This window comes from Aspergillus puulaauensis, chromosome 7 (assembly GCF_016861865.1).
Source record: "Aspergillus puulaauensis MK2 DNA, chromosome 7, nearly complete sequence".
Taxonomy (NCBI): Eukaryota; Fungi; Ascomycota; class Eurotiomycetes; order Eurotiales; family Aspergillaceae; genus Aspergillus; species Aspergillus puulaauensis.
The window spans coordinates 2,044,134-2,058,353 of NC_054863.1; the positions used below are offsets into that span (position 1 = coordinate 2,044,134).

The 14,220-nt window shown below is 48.3% G+C and overlaps 6 protein-coding genes across 6 annotated transcripts; 3 read left to right on the forward strand and 3 right to left on the reverse strand.

Annotated features, from left to right (window-relative positions):
* Positions 1 to 193: 193 nt before the first annotated feature.
* On the forward strand, positions 194 to 993 carry APUU_70758S (DUF4149 domain-containing protein; the record flags this gene model as incomplete). Its single annotated transcript, XM_041695667.1, has 4 exons — positions 194 to 309; positions 362 to 395; positions 457 to 745; positions 827 to 993. The coding sequence occupies 4 exons, from the start codon at positions 194 to 196 to the stop codon at positions 991 to 993; spliced, it is 606 nt and encodes a 201-aa protein (XP_041561374.1).
* A 383-nt stretch (positions 994 to 1,376) lies between these two features.
* Positions 1,377 to 2,387, forward strand: APUU_70760S (uncharacterized protein; the record flags this gene model as incomplete). The annotated part of the gene is made up of 2 exons (XM_041695668.1): positions 1,377 to 1,821; positions 1,966 to 2,387. 2 exons carry the CDS (start codon positions 1,377 to 1,379, stop codon positions 2,385 to 2,387), a joined length of 867 nt encoding a protein of 288 aa, XP_041561375.1.
* Positions 2,388 to 2,745: 358 nt separating this feature from the next.
* Positions 2,746 to 4,974, reverse strand: TOP3 (DNA topoisomerase 3; the record flags this gene model as incomplete). The annotated part of the gene is made up of 7 exons (XM_041695670.1): positions 2,746 to 3,535; positions 3,591 to 3,727; positions 3,788 to 4,110; positions 4,176 to 4,345; positions 4,403 to 4,581; positions 4,635 to 4,835; positions 4,885 to 4,974. 7 exons carry the CDS (start codon positions 4,972 to 4,974, stop codon positions 2,746 to 2,748), a joined length of 1,890 nt encoding a protein of 629 aa, XP_041561376.1.
* A 284-nt stretch (positions 4,975 to 5,258) lies between these two features.
* APUU_70761S (DUF1295 domain protein) lies at positions 5,259 to 6,416 on the forward strand (the record flags this gene model as incomplete). The annotated part of the gene is made up of 1 exon (XM_041695671.1): positions 5,259 to 6,416. One exon carries the CDS (start codon positions 5,259 to 5,261, stop codon positions 6,414 to 6,416), a length of 1,158 nt encoding a protein of 385 aa, XP_041561377.1.
* A 685-nt stretch (positions 6,417 to 7,101) lies between these two features.
* AFG3 (AAA ATPase afg3) lies at positions 7,102 to 9,774 on the reverse strand (the record flags this gene model as incomplete). The annotated part of the gene is made up of 2 exons (XM_041695672.1): positions 7,102 to 7,901; positions 7,974 to 9,774. The coding sequence occupies 2 exons, from the start codon at positions 9,772 to 9,774 to the stop codon at positions 7,102 to 7,104; spliced, it is 2,601 nt and encodes an 866-aa protein (XP_041561378.1).
* Positions 9,775 to 10,615: 841 nt separating this feature from the next.
* Positions 10,616 to 13,644, reverse strand: atrR (transcription factor atrR; the record flags this gene model as incomplete). Its single annotated transcript, XM_041695673.1, has 7 exons — positions 10,616 to 11,351; positions 11,411 to 11,974; positions 12,023 to 12,198; positions 12,252 to 12,748; positions 12,803 to 13,194; positions 13,252 to 13,379; positions 13,444 to 13,644. 7 exons carry the CDS (start codon positions 13,642 to 13,644, stop codon positions 10,616 to 10,618), a joined length of 2,694 nt encoding a protein of 897 aa, XP_041561379.1.
* Positions 13,645 to 14,220: the final 576 nt, after the last annotated feature.

Sequence of the window (14,220 nt, forward strand, 5' to 3'; positions counted from 1 at the left end):
AACAGCCGAAACACGACAGCACATGACATCATTCGACAGTGCGTGCGTATAATATAAGTTCGTGTTTATATCATAATATACGGAGTACAATTTGTTATTTCCACCTACGGAGTATTTGGACGTAATTATTAATTCCACAGGCCCGCAGAACCTCGGATGGTCCCGCATCCCAATCCATAAGAGCAGCCGTCGCATGATACTTGACTTCTTCGTACATCAACACTCTATCAAACACCACTTCAGCGCTGGTGAGAGCCAAAATAGAAACTGTTTCAAGATGCTTGACCCTCGCCCATTTCACATCTTAAGGTCTGTCCTCCTATTCAAGCCGCGAGCAACCAACTGACATCCGCGTCTAAAGCTATGGCACACTCCTTGGTGTCCAGCTTTATCAGGTACTTTACCCAATCGCACCCCTTCAGGGACACAGTCATATCTCTAACAACAATTATGTAGAGCTTTGTCTCTGGAATCATCGCCTTCCGCGCCCTCCCGCGCCCCCAGTTCTCGGCTCTTCAGGCCAAGGTCTTCCCTACCTACTTCGCACTCCAGACCGCACTTCCGGTCGTCGTCGGATTGACTGCCTCTCGCGGCGGCCAGGCTCTTGGAATCTCTGGGCTGCTAGAGCCAGACAACCAGACCAAAGTTCTTCTCCCACTCGCGACGGCCTTTGTAACTGGCTTGGTAAATTTTGCCGTCCTGCGCAAGCTTACCGTTGATACTATGCAGGAGAGGAAGCACCAGGGTATGTAAATGGGTAGCACCCAATTTCTACTCGGGATCCCTTGTTTTGGAACGTAATAAATACTTACTGAGCTGAATCTAGAAACCCGCGACGGTAAGAAGAGCTACGACCCCCCTCCTCACTCTAAGGAGATGATAGCCCTGAACAAGAAGTTTGGCCGTCTTCATGGATTGTCCAGTTTGATCAACCTGGTCACCATCGGTGCTACTGTCTTCTATGGTGTCGTTCTTAGCAAGCAGCTTGAGTAGTGATTTGATAGGATTTTTGAATATAGCTCTGTGACGGCTGAAAGAAGGCCATGTACATATCCATTCTTGTATGTTTGGTTGTTGAAACTCAACCCATTATGTGTTGCGGATTATCTCAAAGATTTTGTGGTTATGCCCGTAGGTTACTAGTGCCTGGATGGACAATGGCGACAAAGAGACAAAGGATTATTATCATTCATTTCACAAAAAGGTATATCACTTTGCTAGGGTGGTCATATAAAGACCTTGGTAATTTCGAGTTTCCCAGCCTTGGTGGTACTTTTCTAGCTAGTTGCAACTTCGACCCGAGTATTATTTCCAGATCGTACGATCTCGACTTCTCACTCACACTTTACTTTTACCAAGTCTACTTACAACACACAATGAATCGTTTTGCTATTGCTGAGAGCCTCATCGGCGGCTTGGTCACCGTGATGACTCCGGTTTCATTGGCCTATGTCTTCTGCCTATGGTCAGGGCGAACGGTTCCCAAAATCGATCATCGTGCAGTGGCATCAACATGGTCGTTTTGTTCAAAACTTCGCGAGGCTAAGATTTTCATCCCCATTACCAGCCTCAGATCAAAATCATCCAAGCACACTGTGCCCACGGCGAGCATTCTCCCCGAAAATATCGCAGTCAGGCCAACGGCCTCGTTGAAGGCCAAACCTTCTTGGTTAAACCCATTTTACAGGGCACCAAAGTTGCCACCAGGTCAAGTATGTGCGCTTGTGGTTATCATGATAATCTGTTTTGCGGCCCTTGTTTGGCTCTTTGTACTTTTGACGAGGCGGCCGACAGTTAATGGGCAGTTCGATGGGCAGTCCGGTGAGAAGTCCCTCCTTCACAGCATTCACAACGAGGGACTCGATCCAATTGAGAGACCCGAAGAAGATGCAGCGACTGAAGCGAAACCGAGTAGCATTAACCGCTATCTTGAACAAATGAGGACATCTGCTGACAAGATGAAAGAAAATTGTGATACTCTTGATGAGACACACAAACAGATTGGAACGAAGTTCGATAGCCTGAGCTCCTCGATAGAATCTCTCAACGAGAGGCAAGAAAAAGAATCTATTCCCAAGAAGCAGGAGAAAGCATCCGCCGCCGAGAAGCAAAAAAGACACAAGTCTTCTTCCGGTTTCGAAAAGGATGATCAACAGCTGGGGAAGCTAATCAAGAAATTTGAAACTCAAGGTCAACAGATGCAGTTTCAGTTCAGGTTTTCGGACACAGGCTCGCTCGAGTATGAATCCACGCCAGGCTCATTTTCAACGAGGAATGACCGAATTCGGTCAGAAAGCCCACAGTTCATCTTTCAGGCAGGAAGAGCCACCGAGCAGAATGTTAAGCAGCGAGAAACCTTTCCCGAGGAGGAGCGACGCGATGTATAATGATCCACATGACTTTAATCAAAGTTTGTAGGGCGTGGCCGACAGGTGCCGCTCTATCGAAAGTTCAAGGTCTTGCCGCTAGAGCCAGTAAAAGGCTCTTCAGGTGCCAGTAGATTTCATAACAGCATATATAATCCTCTTTACGAAGACAAATTTCGTGGCGGGACATTCTCTGATGGAAACGGTTCCGTAGCTGCAATATTAAGTCATTATTTCAATGTCGGTCCTTTCTCAAGTAAATTTGTATACATTGCGATAGTGCAATTTCATTATCATCGCATACCACCTTCATCAGGGATCATAACTTTGCCGTAAAGTAAAATATCGGGTGATGACTTCAAAGGGAGCGAATAGAGGTTCACACATTGGCCTCTTCAACGATATATCTCCGAAATGCAGATTTGAGCATATTCATTCTCATTTGAGTGTGAATGAATAATTCCCGGTACATGTCCAGATTTTGCTGGACCACATGCGCCCGAAACCTAGTCCCAGCGCAAACATCCCGCATTTCCAGCTCCATCTGCTTTCGCAGAAAGGGCTTGCTTAGGGATGGACTTTCTGCGAGACCGGCGAAGACATCATCATAGCCGAGGATTAAGGCGATGCCCAGACGAGTGGGAATAAGTACTTTGGCGGCGTTTCGGCCGCCGCCGCGCGCATGGACGCCGATGTAGAACCGTTTCTTTATTCTCTCGATATGCTCAGCCATAGTAGCATCCGTGCCGATGCCATTGGCATCCATGAGCCCAATAAGCTCCGGTTCTGTCAAATAGTTTGGAGGTGTTGTTTTGCCGTCGAAAATGTTGGCTTCTGTAGGTTCGAATAGCTCGCCGACTCGGTAATTGGGTAGCTGCTGGGTGCTTTCCCACTTGTCATAGACATAAACGTCGAGATAATTCCTCTCCAATACAATCAATCCTCTGGCGTGGAACAGTTCGTCTCCATATTGAACTTCAACATCGGTTGACTGTCCTTTCGCGTCATCGGAACAACAGGCGAGAAAGCGTCGGGCAACAAACTCGTACACCTTTTTCTCATCAGCGTTTAATACGGTGGGGTTAACCCAGCAAACAGGGTGTATAGGCGGATGTGCTTGGTCATTGTGTCGACCAGCTCGAGGAGTCCTGAAATTGCCACTCAGAAGACTGAGAATAAAAGCACTTAGTAGGTAATATAGATAAAGGGCGGATGTCACTCTACCCTTGAGCATATTGTCCCCAGTTCGGGTCTGCAAGTTGTTTCTCAACTAGTTTCTTTAGGTCGATCCCCTTATCGAACTGATCGGTTTCTGTACGGGGATAACTGATGAAACCTCTAGTATATAGATTTTCTGCTGCCTAAGATTCGTGAGTAACTTCGCTGGATACATAAGCGTTTTTACGCAATGAAGAATTTACCTTCATGACTTTTGAACTGTCCATGTGCAGGTATCTTGTACCCATCATTTGCAGGTCCACCGTTGTCAATGGCAAAGGCCTCCATTTGCTCGTCGGCTTCTGATTCACCTTGGTGACCTTGGCCTGTTTTGCCTTCAAACAGCGCTCGAGCATCATAACCACAGCGGCTCGGTCAAAAAGATGGACTCTATTCCAAAGAAAGTTCACCTTGATATCATCTCGGATATGCATGACCTTGATTCCCCAAAAAGTCTCCGGCTTGAATCGTTTCACGCGCAGATATCTATCAACCACGAACCCTAGAGTTGGGAATTGACAGGACCCTGATTGGATGTCAATATGTTAGATCAAACGGTTATTCCAATTTATAGAAAGTGAAGCTGTGTACCATAACTTATGACATGCTGTGCCAGACTCTCATGGAGGTTCTGTAGTTGGAGGGTAAGAAGACGAGTAAATGCAGCTCCAATGCGGAGATCGAGCTCTATCCTCGCAGCTACTGCGCTAGCCTGACGCTCATCAAGATCAATAAGGGACCTTGCAGCACTTAGAACATGACTTTTTGCGAGTCAGCAAATCCCAAAGTGGAAAATAAATAGAGTCAAGTTCACGTACGCTCGCTCAGTATTGTTGAACTTGGCCCGTCTGACCATGATCTGCTGGTTGCCTTCCTTCGCCTGATCACGCACCTCTGTGCCAATATGCTCTCCTTCTCGATCACAATCGGTCCAAATGACCAAATACTTATTAAATCTAGCTTGCGTCCTGATGTTCTCTGCGATTGATTTTTTATCCTGTGTTTCAAGATTAGCATTCACCAATGTTGGCTAACCTTCAATTCACAAACATCATCCACAGCTATATGAACAGGGGCTTCAAACAGCGTCGCCGGCGGACAAGATGTCCAGCCCATGTACTGGCGCTCAAATTCCAAGCTTGTCAAGTGCCCTAGGACGCTGGTCATGGTGACAGCACAGTCGCCCAACTGACCACCGAAATTGAAATCGAACACATAGTTCTTCACATACTGGTTTCCAGGAATATGAAACTACTCTGACGTCAGTCCAACCCCCTATCATCGGGGCTCATTCACGTACAGTTTGCATCGTACCTCCAGACAGGTGCAGAGCGACAGCCTTGGCAATTGCAGGCTTTTCTGCCACGCACAAGACTTTCGTAACGGCCATGGCAGCCGGTCAGGCGACAATTAATACTACCTGAGATCGGAACTCATAATCCGATCTGTTTTCTGGTGGGGGCAGTTTCCAAGATCGAGTATAACAGCTGGATCTGTCTCGTCAAGAAACGCGAAAACGACGCGAGTCACGGGACCTGTCTTTCAACAGCTAACTTCCAGATGCAGTTTAGCGCCTCCCCGCCCAAGCTCTTTTGGTGAACAACTTCTTGTTTGTTTGTGTTCACCCCCATCAGTGTCAAGCTTGACCATTTAACTATTGTTATCGCCTTTCTCATGTGGGAATCTTTCCTCCGCAGCCAAGTGCCTTCTGCTGCCCCTGCTGCTGCCCCCCTATCTGAAACCATGACTCTTCCACTGCCTGAAGTCAAGTCTCTCGCAGACTGCGTCTCCTTTGACCACGCCGTGCGACCATTCCTGTCGCAAGTCGCTGCGCTCCCAGAACAGCTCCGGCCTGTAATCGCAGCAAAAGATGTAAATGCGCTCAAGGAAATCTATCTCGCGACCAACCCCCTTGCGACTGCGCTTGCTTTTACCATCTTCCTTTCTGGCTTGTTTATCATTTTCTCCGAGATCAGCCGCAACTACTCCCAGGTCGATCGCCTCTGGTCTATCTTGCCCTCTATATTCAATGTTCATTTCGCTGTCTGGGCGCGTCTTTCGGGTCTGCGCACACTTAACTTGGATACCATTGCTGCAGTCTCCCTTCTCTGGACTGTGCGCTTGACCTTCAACTACTGGCGCAGAGGCGGCTACAGCTATGGCTCAGAAGATTACCGCTGGTCCATAATCCGCTCCAGGGTGAACAACCGTTTCCTATTCTTCCTGTTCAACATTACCTTTATCAGCACGATTCAGCCACTCCTGCTACTGCTCCTTACAACCCCAACCTACAACTTTCTGCTTCTCGCGCGGCTTCCTGGCGGCCAATCCTTCGAGCTTCCCGACCTGATCTTCTCTCGTGTCGCGTTCTTTTTCATCATCCTCGAATTCTTTGCCGACCAGCAACAATGGAAGTTCCAAAAAGCCAAGACAGAATACAACAACTCTGCCCGCATCCCGGGTAACCTCAAGGATCAGTATGACCCGGAAGACCTTGAGCGTGGTTTCGTTGTGAGCGGACTGTGGTCGCTCTCCCGGCACCCCAATTTCGCCGCCGAGCAGGCCATCTGGCTCACATTGTACCTTTGGAGCGCCTACCGTACCGAGCAATACGCGCAGTGGACTGCTGCGGGTGTTATCGGCCTTCTCCTCATCTTCCAGGGAAGTGTCCGCCTTACTGAGGGAATCAGCACCAGCAAATACCCCGAATACCGGGAATATCAAGCTCGCGTTGGAAAGTTCATCCCACGTCTGTCCGTTGCGCCCAAGTACAAGGGAAAGAACAAGAAGAAGGCTGTGCAGCCTACTCCCAAGGACAAGAAAGAGGAGTAGACGCGGAAACCCCTGAGGTTTAACCGTCTATTTACTTCCGGAGTTCGAAATTTCGACCTCGTCTTTGCTTATTTCGATGGGATAAAGATCATCCACTACCCGTCTATCTTTCCCGTTTGTTTTTAGGATTGGAGTAGATATTGGGCCTGCGTTATATTTTCTGTTACGTCTTGGAGGTTCTGTTTGGTTTTTCGCCGTTTACTAATGGTTATATTCTTTATTATTTACTTCTAAGCTACGGCCGAAAGTGTACAACCGGATTCGATTCAATAGTACATATAATTCTACCCATCTACCCACGTATCGTTACTAACTTATAATAATGGATTACGTCTTAGTCAGGAAAGAACTAATGAAAATCAACCATATAACTACCTACTATACACTGGTACATTACACTCGACGCTTCTCAGGCAAAAGTGCATAGACAATGTGACAAAAGCGTCAGATGGAGGTGTGACGGAAGGGAAGATACCAAGATATGCCTTAAATTCCGGTAACACCGTCAATGGAATGGATGGAGAGGATGAATGGAAGGTGGGGTAGGTAGGTAGAAGAGACACGAACAGGAGGGGAGTGAATAAAAAAAGAGGATAAATACAGGTATGTTCCCAAGAAAGATGGATATAAGAGCAGCAGAAAAAAGGACAGGTCATTCGTCAAAGTTCTTTTCTTTGCTCCCGGTCTATGAGGATGAGTTTGGCGGCAGAGGTGTTTGATCTTTGCCGTCCTTTCCTTCGGCGTCTTCTCCTACAGCAGGCTCAGGGGGTGCAATGGTCTGTCCGTACGTGTTGTCGAAGTACTTGGCGAATTCTCCTGATTCCGGCCATTCTCGGGGACCGAGGAGACGGATCATATCGTCACGACTAAGAACTTCCTTAGTCAGGAGCTCCTCGGCCACTAATCCGATTTCTTTCTTTTTCTCTGTTAGGAGAGTGTTGCATTGCTTGTAGGCTTCGCCGACGATGCGGCGAACTTCGATGTCGATATCTTTGGCGGTTTCCTCGGAGAAAGGCTTGTGCATCTGCTGTGACGGGTCCTCCTCATAGTAGATGTATTTCAGCTTCGGTGACATTCCAAACTTCGTTACCATAGCTGTTGCCAAACGAGTAACCTTGTTGAAATCATCGCTAGCTCCGCTGGTAACGGTGTCGAAGTGCAGTTCCTCGCTAACGCGACCTCCCAGGGTCATTGCCATCCGATCCATCATTTGGTTTGATGTCAGCAGGTAGGTATCGCCACCAGCGGGAAGGTATTGAGCATATCCAAGGGCACCCTGTCCACGAGGGATAATGGAAACCTTCAGTAACGGATCAGCCCAGCGGAAATACCAACCGCAAATAGCATGGCCGGCTTCGTGGTACGCCACAGTGCGCTTCTCCTCCGGTGAGAGCACAACGGACTTCTTTTCCAAACCGCCAACGACACGTTCAATGGCACGCTCGAAGTGCTTCATTGTTACACGATCCGCATCCTCGCGAGCAGCTTGATTGAAGTTAGCAAACTGAATCACATAACGGAAAAGGTAAAAAACAAACGTTCAGGGGGGTTACATACCAACCAAAGCAGCCTCATTGACACAGTTTGCGATGTCAGCACCAGCAAAGCCAGGGGTCAATGCAGAGAGTCTGCCAGTCAAGTACTCCATATCCTCGCTAGTGACAATCTTCTTCAAGTGAACACGGAAAATTTGCTTGCGGCCGTCCATTGTAGGTCGGTCAATACCAATGTGTCGATCGAATCGTCCAGGTCGCATAAGAGCTTTGTCAAGCACATCGGGTCTGTTGGTACCAGCCAAGACAACCACTTGATCAGAAGTATTGAAGCCATCCATCTCAGTCAAAATCTGGTTCAGCGTACTTTCCCGCTCGTCGTTTCCACCACCGAAGCTTTGCTTGGCTCTAGATTTACCAATAGCATCGATTTCGTCAATGAAAATGATACAAGGGGTGTTCTTGCGTGCATTGGCAAAGAGATCCCGGACACGGGAAGGACCGACACCGACGAACATCTCCACGAACTCAGAACCACTGACACTGAAGAAAGGTACACCAGATTCACCAGCAGTGGCCTTGGCGAGAAGCGTCTTACCAGTACCAGGAGGTCCCGACAGGATCGCACCGCGAGGAATCTTGGCGCCGAGCTTCTGGAACTTCTCTGGGTGTTTGAGGAAGCTAACGAATTCCATAATCTCAACCTTAGCTTCGTCCATTCCAGCGACATCAGAGAACTTGATCTTGATATCTGATTCGTGGTTAAAGCGTCTAGCTCGGCTCTTTCCGATACCAAAGATACCGCTGTTGCCACCTCTACCACCGCCAGCACGCCTTGACAGGTAGTAGAAACCACCCATTAAGAGGAGCGTAGGGGCGAAGGACAAGAAAGTGGCTGCCCATGGCATTTCTTCAATGTAGGAAACTGGAATACGCTCAGAGCTAGGAATCCCGAGCTCATTCTGGGCCTCGTCAAGATGGCGTTCGAAGCTGTCAACTGATCCGATACTGAAATAGTAGGCGCCTGCCTGTGCGTCCGGATACGTTCGGGCAACGGCCTCACGATTCAAATCGACACGCACCCGGTTGTTGTTGAGGACGGTTAACCTCTCCACAAGACCCTTGTCGAAGAAGTTATTCCTAAACTCTTGCCATGTGATCTCCTTCGTATTTTCGGCAGGGAAAACACTGCGATAAAGATAGTAGGCAACGATGGAACTTATTAGGAACGACGCAGGATCAAATCCGAACTCAAATGTCTTCATGTTCGGAGATTGACCCCATTGATCCTTGCCCTTTTGTTTCTTTTCGCCCTGCTTTTTCTCATCCTTCTGCTCCTTTTCAGTCTTTGGTTTCTCCTGCGATAACGCATGAATATGGCGAGTAATCTGAATGTAATCCAACATCGACGGATCGGAGCCGCCTTTGAGATGCTTCTGGACGAAATCCCGCACCTCCGACGACATACCATCCCTCTTTAAAGTGGCTCGCATATCCTGAAGGGTTTGCTGTTGTGATTGCGGAATCCATTCCTTCATATGTTGAAGGAAAAGGTCTAGATCCTTTTCATCCTCCGGGCTTAATTTGGATTCGGGTTCCTTGGGTTTCTCGCCCTCCGGCTTCTGAGGGGGCTTCTGATCACCACCATTGTTTCCGGTAGGTGGCTTCTGGTTGTCTTCGCCGTTCGGAGGCTTCGGGTCACCGGGGCTCTGTGTAGCGAATGTTCTTACACGTCGCGCTGTGACCAAGGATGACAGCCTTGACTGCGGAATCCGCGTATATAGGGGGCCTGCGCGGAAGATGCGGTCTGCGGCTCTCCTCGAGTATTGAGCAAGATTGCCTGGCCGTCGGAGTAAACTGGCCATGGTCGAGGAAGGTGAGCCCAGAGGCTGAAAGGTGGAAGGGCGGGTGGAGCGGAAACGTGTGATGTGAAGTTAATATTAAGCACAAGAATCCATAGAAGCCCACGCCAGGCAGATCAGGCGTAAAACGTGTCAATCAGTTGTGATTGGGGGTACTTGATGAAGCAGTTCGCTGCTGTCCGCCTTTGGGAGGTTGGATCGGTCGTGGTTTTTTCGCCGCTCCGGGTCGGCTGAGTCATCCAGAATCCTAAGGAAGGAAATCGTCTTAACTCCGTCGTCATCAACTCCAGCTTTGTACACTGGACCACAGCTAAAACAGCTCTAAGATCAGAAAATACTGTTTGATCTGTCCCAGCAAGCTCCAGGAATAACAGGTATCTTCAAGTTTACAATTACATTGGACCACACAAGTTTCACGATGGCCAAGAAGAGCATAGACAACTCTAGCATTTCCCAGGCGTTATTTGGCTCACCTTGCTCCACCGTTAAACCCGGTGAATTATGAGGGAATAAGACACAGTCGTAAGAGGGGAATCATATTTCAAGATACATCTAAGTCGTATTTCCTGTCTCTCCCAAATCGCAGAGTGTCGAGTGTCGAGTAAAATAGGAGCTTCCCACAGAGTACACCCACCATATAGAATGCTCCCAAGCACAAATAAACGCCTTTCCCTCACTCCTTCGCCAAATAGTAATGTAATAGAATGATTAATTAAGTGGAGAGAAGTTCAACACAATGTCCGTCCGTTGCCCTCTGTATCCTGCAACTGGTGTATAAATATCGTAAATGTTGTTTAGGGGAGAGTCGAGTTGGAAAAATAGTTCGTTTTATCGTAAACACTAATCAGTGGTTGGGGCCTGAATCAAAGACTGGAAAGTTCGTGGACATATCGGCCCAGTCCCATTCGATTGTCATTGGCATCTGCCATAGGTCTTGTGGAACAAATGGCTGCTGGAAAGACGGTGTGATAGGGATATCTCCACCAGATGTCAAGGGTGGCTGACCACCAAAGTCTAGCCCATCCAGGGCATTAGGACTAAGCATATTCGCAAAATCTTGGCCAGCCCTAGGTATAGCAGGTATGCTCCCTGGCATGTCATTGGAAATGCCGTTGCTCCCGGACATTGCCTGGTTTGATGTAAAAGTCGGCAACCCATTCATGACGTTGGAGCCACCATTCTGGGAATCGGTACCGTATTGCTGCGGCGGGGGCGAAAACGGCATAGTAGTGGGTGGTGCACTGGCTGTATTTGGCTTCGAGGTAGAAGATGTTGTTGCCTCCTTAGAAATGTCTTGCTGTACATCCCTAGGCTCATCTGCCGCAGCCTTCCGCTTCCTCTTTGAATGAGAATCTTTTTCGGCTTTATCGAGGACTACTTGTGCAATCCGCTCGAACTCGCCGCAAACGCCGAGCATGCGCTTGATGCTTCCGTTTGACTCGTCAGATACGAGTGTAGAAAGGAAATTGACAACCACATTCATTAGTTTAACATCTGAGCGAGCTCGCGCGTCGTTGGGATTCTGGAGAATATTTGCGAACAACGTCACCAACGCAGAAACCGGATAGTACAGAATCAGCCTAGTTACAGGTTATGTTAGATGCCGTCTCTAAAAACCTTTTGAATCATCGGAACTTACCAAACACACGCGAAATCACCTTGCGGGATGTATTTGATGAGGTTAATAGACGCCCTAGCAGCGGTCACGCATAGAACTGCCGATAGGAAAACCCTCGGGTTTAGGGGTCGAGCATTCAATCCTTGAATAGCATAATTGGATAGGCGACTAGTCCAATAGCCGTGGTGAACAGACATCCGGTGAATGGTTGTCAAGCAATTGTAATAGGCGAAATGCAACACAACGACGTGAAGAATCAGAGGCGTATGCGTTGCTTTGATTTCATGCTCGGGCCTGAAATCTATGGGGATACTGTCCTTCCATTCTTCGAGTTCTCTATCAAGCTCGCCAATGGTATTCAAGAGCTCACCATCAGACTGTCTTGAAGCTCTAGCCGAGTAAAGACGTTTATAGACCTTGCTTTCGATGATAGAAAACTGGCAAAGAATTCGAAACATGTTAAACTTTCCTTTTCCATCGAATAATGGAACATTGCCAATATTGTCCGGAGGATCGTCACTTGGGAGCTCGACGTTCATATCATCATCATCTTGAACAGGCGGACGGCCGGAACGAAGACAAATGCTAATATACTGTTAGAAAAAGAACCGTCATTGGACCAAGAGAGCATACTCTTTGTCTAACATATAAGCAATCCAGAACACTCTCTTCCGTTGCTCTGCTTCTACAGGGTTTAACCCAAAACCGGACCCACGTTTATGGAGTCCGATGCTGTGGGACAGCCTGATAGCCGCAGCGACTAAGAAGAACGATGGCTGTGGGTTCGGAGTTCCTTGAAGGAAAAGCGACTGCAACGAGTGTTAGATTTATGCTGCATTGACAACAAAGATGTGAGACCCACCATGCCTAGAAGAGCTTGCACACTCAACAAGTCCGTGTTTCGCATCGTCAGTTCCGTTAGTACACCCATAGCATTTTTCAGATACAGCCATGCTTTTTTGTCTTCCTCCTGGGGGACGAGGTTGCTCATCACACGTAAGCGATGCGAGATAGCAAGCACCACGTTGATACTCGCCCACCAGCCGGAACCTTCATAAGGATCTCGGGAATATTGCTTTTCAACCAGGTGCATAAACGTCGGCTCGTGAAAAAGTGGAAACATGCAATTGAAGTTATCGAAAAAGTCTCGGAAAAGGGATAATGCCTCCTCCTTAGGCGGCAGGGGTTTGAAAACACGGCGGGCGAAAATGTCGCTAAAAATCTCCGGTTTCCAGTACATCCATTTGTTATCGTCGATGTAGGCTGACGAAATCATGTCTTGGAAGGACGTGTCCCCTGTCTTCTCGTTCACCCATTGAATGCCTTTGGGTGAGAAAATAGAGAAACCCGACGAGGACCCTTTTTGAAACCAGTCAGCCCTAATTCATTCTATGTAGCTACACAGGCACTTACCAATATAACGCGTTTCACCGCAATTGTTCGTCACCAGGGAGCACATCATATCTGACAATCCTTCAACTTCGTTCTCAGACTCCTTCTGCGAATCGGGTGAGGTAGCCGCCGTCCGTGGGCTAGATTGGGAATCCATTCTTGGAGTCGAATGTCGTGATGTACTAGCCGGCTGAGACTGGGTATTAGAGGGCATATTGAACCTCGTCGGGCTGTTGGTGGCATTATTATTATTATTATTATTAAGCCCGCCAGTCGACATAGATCGATCGGCTAGTCGTTTTTCCAATGTTCCAAGATCCGTCTTCCCGTCATCTTCAGAAAGCAGACCGGAGAGACGAAGCAGGGACTCCATCCTTCCTAGCCGGTTCTCTAGACCTTCAATATACTTGGCTCTAAAACACGGGTGCCGTCAGCATTTGGATGCGTCAATATAGGAGCAGAGAACGTACCCTTTGGGCGGATTCCGCTTCTTCTCGACCTGGGTGAACACACAGTCCGTTTTGTAGTTGATGCAGTGGGAGCATTTGGGCATCTTGCCGTCGCATTTTATCTTTTTCTTCCGGCACATATCACAAGCCTGCAGGGGGCGCAATCAGACAAACATGAACGTCGAGCAACCAACAAGAATCCCAGACACTTACCCTCGCAATCCGTCTCCGTTTGGCGTCGTTCGTATCGTCTCCAATGCCCAGCGACGATTCATCGTGAAAGGTAGGATTCGGAAGAGCAGCGGTGACCGGAGAACCATCGTGGTTGTATGCGCCGAAGATGGGAGTTTGTTGGTTCATAAGCAAGGGCATATCGTAGCCCATGCCATTCGCGTCGTCCCCAATGCCATCCATCTTAGTCCGGATAAGGAATGCTGAGATGCTTAGTGAGGTTCAGGCACTGGCCGATGCGTGAGAGGGTGGAGTTTCGATAATGTCAGCGGGTAGGTAGGTCTGTCAGAAGTCGAATGCGGGGTCCTTCCATTCAAGCCAAGCGGAAGTGTCGGAGGGCGCTGATTTTGATTTGATTGGAAGTCGTCGGCGACTCTCCTTACTGTCTTTTTCTTTTTCTCACGGCGAAAATCGTCAAAAGGAGTGACTGGGGTGAGTGGGCAAGTCAGCACATGGCGGAGGCAAAAAGTGGATGATGACATGGGGGATAAAAAATCGCGGGCTTACTCAATCAGCACTTTGTCGGCACGTGGCGACCACAACCCATAAAGGGACAGCACGAGAGGAACGCAAGTGTGGGTTAATATTATCCTGAGGCCGTCAAGAACAGCAAGAAGAGAACAAAAACAAAAGGAACAGGCGATGTGTTATCGCCGCAGCCCTACTTTAGACAATGAGGGAACGACTACAACCGACGAATCGACGGTGTGAAGAGAAGAAACAAGCAAACGTAACGGTGCTGCCTTTGCCGGAGCCTGG